The sequence below is a fragment of the Uloborus diversus genome, chromosome 2 (assembly GCF_026930045.1).
Source record: "Uloborus diversus isolate 005 chromosome 2, Udiv.v.3.1, whole genome shotgun sequence".
Lineage (NCBI taxonomy): Eukaryota > Metazoa > Arthropoda > Arachnida > Araneae > Uloboridae > Uloborus > Uloborus diversus.
The window spans coordinates 54,546,387-54,552,386 of NC_072732.1; the positions used below are offsets into that span (position 1 = coordinate 54,546,387).

Below are 6,000 nucleotides of genomic sequence, written 5' to 3' on the forward strand. Positions count from 1 at the left end.
TTTCCTACATAATATTCAACTGGTATTACTATAGCCAATTGAATTTAATCAAATTAGTAAGAAAAAAAAGCGATTTGAAAGCAATAAAACAGCCAACACCAAGTTCCATGTCCAATCACTGTCACGTTATGCAAACAATGATCCGTTGTTTTCCCTTCATTGATACTGCTGTGACAAAAAAAAAAAAAAAAATCTGTTACAGAGTTAATTAATCATTGAAGTACTGGCAGCACATTCGAGGGGCATTTAGGACAAACGATTGCCAAGTTGATGACTTCCAGATGGCACGCAGTGTTCTTCTGATGATAATTATAACCAACTGAGTTTAATTACATTAGTATAGAAAAAGAGCATTTTGACTGCAATAAAAAAAATAAACACCAAAGTTCCATTCCCAATCACGATCGCGTTCTGTTAACATAGCGTTGTCAGATTTTGTTGTTTTCTCTGCACCGATACTGCTGTGACAAAAAAACAAGTATTACAGAATTAATTTATTGTTGTTGAGATACTAACTGAACTAACATATACCACACACATACTAACTACACTATAACTAACATACATATTACGAACATACACTGTAACTAACTGACTTTAATAACATTAGTAATTGGAGAAAGCAATTTGATAGCAATAAAAATGAAATAAACACCAAGTTCCATTCCCAATCGCCATTTCGTATGTAACATAGTAATAATATATGTAAATGTGTTGTGAACCTAGATATGGCTAGGAGATTTTTTTCAAGGCGCTAAAATACTCCTTGGCATTTTTTAGAAGTGTGAAAATCGTTTTAGAGAAGTGAAATATACGAGAACTAAAAATCATAATAATTATCACTAACGTTAAAAAAATTTACTTTCTTAAGGATGAAATTGACGGTGACAGCGATGGAAGATATGTGTATTATTTATATTTTTAGCATTTAGAAAGTTTGATATTTAGTGTTTAAAAGAGACACAAGAGAAAGAACAAAATATTCAAATGTAACATTCTGCGGCTTTAATTGTGCCCCCCCCCCCCTCTTCCCATTTTCCAGGATGCTAAATTTTTGTTCAAAATACGAAGTATGAAATTGCGTTTAACTCAATTCTTGCAGCTTTTGTCCGATTTTTAATGCGTGATATGCGCTTGTAGAGGCGTTAAAACTGTCTCTGAGTGTAAGAATATGTTATTTCCCCTGCACTGTTACTGCTGTAACAAAATAATAATACCTAATAGTAATAAAATATGAATAAAAAATGTTAGAGTTAAATTTATTGTGTTGCAACTAGGGACTTTTAGGTCAAAAGATTGCCAAGTTAATAACCAAGGGCAGATCCAGCTTCTGGTTTTGGAGGGGGGTCATTTCGGGAAGAGGGGGAGGTCAGATATGTCATTTTTGAGCGAAAATAGGGGGATGGGGATCAGGGGCAAATTTTTCTAAATAGAAGTCTCCAAAATCCAGTTTCAGGCAATCGTTGGTCACTTAAGGGGAAAGGGGTCATGCCCCCCCCCCCTCCCTGTCTGGATCCGCACTTGTAATAACTTCCTAACCCAACATAAGCTTAGAAGCTTTTGGCTGTTGGTTGTCAGGCATAAGAGGGTGATGCAAGGGAGGGTGGGAGAGAGATATCGTATTGAGATGGGATCGACTTAAAGTTTGATTGTGAAGTATTGCGATTGTTTTTGATTTCGTTATGAGTGAATTTACTCAGTGTGACTGCTAGATGGCTAATAGCTTTACCTTATTTAGTTGTCTTCATTCATCCAAAATAGAAAGCAGACACTTGAGAAGGAGAATTTTGTAGAAAAGGAAGAAACTTCTTAGTGGAGGAAATAGCTAGACGGAGAAGCAGGGGTTGATTGTTTTCTTTGCTTTTTTTTTTTTTGAATAGGGGAGGGGGGTGATCAACCGCTTCATTTCATAAAACTTCAAAAAAAAAAAAAAAAAAAGATTTAAATTAACTGCGAATACCGAATAATGTGCTGACTTCCCTTGTGCAAATTACTGATCACTATTGGTTTTCCTCATAATTCTGTAGCTAAAAATAATGTTGGAGAAAGACAACTTTTATGCATCACAATTTTTTGCTTACATCATAATAGATTTTCCCAGATAACACATAGATATTTCAGCTATTCCAAATGAGTTTGTTTATGTCTCCAGGCATGGTAATTACCTCTTGCTGTTGATGTTACTGTAAGCCATCCGTGCCACTCTGATTGCTTTCGTTAAGGTCAATTAGTACAGGTCTCATTTGTTTAAATCTGCTCGAATTTCATCAAAAATAAACTCTTGCTTTTATTGTGATGCATTTTATTAAAAGACACGAATTCACAATCAATCTACCTTGACTTTGCAACAGTACCATGCTTTTACTGAGAAAGTCGATAAATTGTCATCGAAACTGCAATTTTAAGGGGTGAATTTAAAGGAGAGGAGGTATTCCAACACATGTGCCCTGCAAATTTAAACGCTTGCACATTCCTGTGCGATTCGCGTAAATGATGATCATTAACCAGAGTTCGTGATTTATTTATTTATTTATTATTATTTTTTTTAATCAAAAAAGTTGTTTTTTTTATTTAAATCGAACTTTTTTTAATATTTAAATCAGATTTTTTTTTTAATCTTCAAAAATTTGAAGCTATTACTTACTTTACATTCATAAACATAATCTATTTCATACACTAGATGAATCCATTTAGTTTACTTTCAAAATTAAGATAAGTTCTCCAACTATTCAGTAAATTTTTGAGATTTTTAAATACGTTATAATGCTTAGATAAGATTGTGATTTTGTTTTATCCTTATAGATGAGGTTTCCATCATTATGTACGTTTTTAGTTTAAAATGATATGTTGAGCAATTACATTTTTTTACTATATTTGTCACGGTGTATAAGAAAAGCAGCAAATTTTTATTTTGTTCTAAACTGTAATTTTGGAGTATAAGCAATATTGCAAGAGAGAAAATCTGTTACACACACAGAAAGAGGGATGTATGCCTGTTGAAGTTAAGATAGTATAATGCAGTGTAGTTAAATTTAAAGCTATACATTCTAAAAATGCAAAATTAATTTATAAAAATAAAATCAGCTTATTTTAATTAATGATTTTGTTAAAAAAGTCACTTGATTCAAATCAATTGATTCAAATCAATGATTTAAAAAAAAAATCGCTTGAATTAAATCATGATTTTAATCAAGCTATTTAAATCAACGAACCATGCCATTAACCATTTAAGGGCCATTATGGGACATATATGAGGTAGTGAGAAACAAAAGGATGTAAGTGCTAAAATTAAAAATTTTGATATAATTAGTTACAAATGATAGGAGAACCTCTCATCTGCTGTAGGGCAAGAGATGGTGCTTGTAGCCCTGGTGGGTTTTGCTGTACAGCATGATTTAGAAGAAAAAAAATCGCCAAATTTGTTGCCAAGTTGGCGACAAAACTTGGCGACCAAAAGACTGGCTATCTATCGCCAAGATCGCGCCATATAATAACACCACTTGAGTTTACATTGAAATTAACAACGATTTCCCCCCAAAAAGGGGCAAAAGATCCCTTTAGAAACACCCGAATGCAATCAAAAGGGGATGTACACAACTAGACCCCACTAGGAGTCTACTTACCAAATTTCAACTTTCTATTACATACCGTTCTTGAGTTATGCGACATACATACGCACATACATACATACATACGTAGATACAGACGTCATGAGAAAATTCGTTGTAATTAACTCGGGAATCGTCATTATGGATATTTCGCGTGTCTATACGTTCTTCGGCACTTATCCACGTGTGGTCGAGTCAAGGAAAAAAAACTCAATATTCATTCGGGGGTGAGTAAAATCGAAATTAAGGTCGATTTTTGAGTGAAATTTTTTTTGCGAATACAATACCTCCTTTTTTGTAAAAGGAAGTAAAAAATCAATGAAAACCTACTTTGGATCTGAACCGTAAACGTGGTTTACTCGAAACATTAAAAGTCCACTTGCGCCCTTTTGCTTTCATTGCCTCATATGTGCCCCAAGTTCAAGTTGATTTTATAAATTATTGAATACGAATGAATAATTTATAAATTATTTCTTTTATAATATTGAGGTATCAGAACCTTATATTATGAAAGAAAAGTTATTGTTTAAAAGACATGCTATCATTGTTTTTTGAAAACACACTGAACTCAAATGGTTAATTAAGTTCAGAGGAACCACTGCAAGTCCGTGGGTTCAAATGGACGGCACTCTGGGTCTGTTCATCCTTCAGAGTTATATTTGTTTACCAGTGGCGCACACAGGAATTTAATTTTGCAAGGGGAGGGTCCAAGATCAAAAGCCTCATTCTCATACACTAATGCACTGTCAAACATATTGACTTGCTTTTATCGATTCCCGAGAACGAAAAACAGTGAAAAGTAAACTATTGAATAATTAATTAGCATTATTTGATGCGTAAATAAATGGCTAGAACACAAAATAATTTACGCTTTAACTTTTCTCGTAATGAAAAAATGGATTCAAGTTCGTAGAATCTCATTTTAATCTGAAATTACGTAACTAAATCATGGTTAATGCAGTGCATTCATTTATAATCACCATACTTACATGCAATTCGTTATAGGAAAAAGCACAATATTTTTAAAAATCTTTTAATGTGAGGATTTTATTTTTTCATTTATTAGAACTGAAATTATTGTTACCTTTGCTTTAGATTATTCTACGTGCAAAATACATAGAATCGTAATCAATCAGGAAAAGAAAAAAAAACAAGACCGCAAGACCTATGGGAGGGGTCCGGACCCCCTGGACCCCTCCCTTGTATCTTTACTGTTGTTTACTCATCAGACAGAAAAGCAAAAAAAATATTGTTTATCCGACAGCCAGAGGTGGATACAGACTACCTTTTAACTGGAGGAGGGAGTTCATGATGAAGAATGTACTGTTTTGGGTGTTAATAAAAAGCCCCAAGTCAACCAGAAATAAGACTCCAATTAATTACATTTGTGCTCAAGTAGGGCATAAATCTTCATAAACAATGAATAAAAGTAGTGTTTCAATCATTTACATTTTAAATAATTGAAAAGATTACTGCAATCATTTACATTTTTACATTTTATTAATAAAGTATTTTGGTTGGGGGGGGGGTATCATTGCCCCCATGACTCTCCTTTCCAGCTCTGCCAACAGCATCTTAATAAACACAAGTGAAACCTCTTTCTCAGGATGGCATCGCAACGCATGCCGGGTTCTTCTTGTTATTTATGTATTTGTTTATGATTGTAATTTATTTATTGATTTTTTTTATTGTGTGCATATTTTAATGTATTTGTTTTTGTTTTAGGCCTCCAGAATGTCCCATCATTGAACAAAGATCCCAAGCTTTCTTTCCTCAAATTATAGAACGGGTTCCTTCAAACTTATTTCACACACGTTCATATCAGGTATGATATTTTGTTGCAACGCTTTGACTGGTATGTTGACCGGAATCTAAAATTAGAATAACAAAAACAGCTTCTCTTACTGAAGCTGATGGAAATAATTGACACACGGAAGGCATAGAAAAAAATAAAAAAAATAATTGGCTTTGTTTCTGGTGAAATTCGATATTGAATTGTTTTCTCCAAATTTATTTTCATTGCTAATTATATTTTTATTATTTATTGGAAGTGCAATTTATTGAAACTGATGGGGGAATAAAGCAGACAATATTTTAATTGTTAAAAAATTTCTATTCAATTAGTTTTCACATCGGTGGGGGGAAAATGAACTGAGGTCTTTTATCTATTGAAAATGTAATTTAAAAACCACTTAAAGTGCTTGCGATGTGCTCTAATTGTTCTACAAGCTTTAGCAAGCGATTATTTTATTTTATTTTATTATTATGATTATTATTATTATTATTATTATTATTTTTTTTTTTTTTTTTGCGGACATTAGTATGCTTTAAAAATCGAAAATGTGTGATACATCTTTGATGAATGATGAAATTGAAAACTAAGTAGGAAAAA

General features: G+C 32.8%; 1 protein-coding gene across 1 annotated transcript in view; it reads left to right on the plus strand.

Moving 5' to 3' along the window:
* Positions 1 to 5,357, plus strand: part of LOC129216319 (leucine-rich melanocyte differentiation-associated protein-like) — a 154,512-nt gene extending 149,155 nt beyond the window's left edge. The window contains exon 4 of the mRNA XM_054850529.1: positions 5,334 to 5,357. Coding sequence (XP_054706504.1) covers positions 5,334 to 5,357 — 24 coding nt within the window. The remainder of the gene's footprint in view (positions 1 to 5,333) is intronic.
* Positions 5,358 to 6,000: the final 643 nt, after the last annotated feature.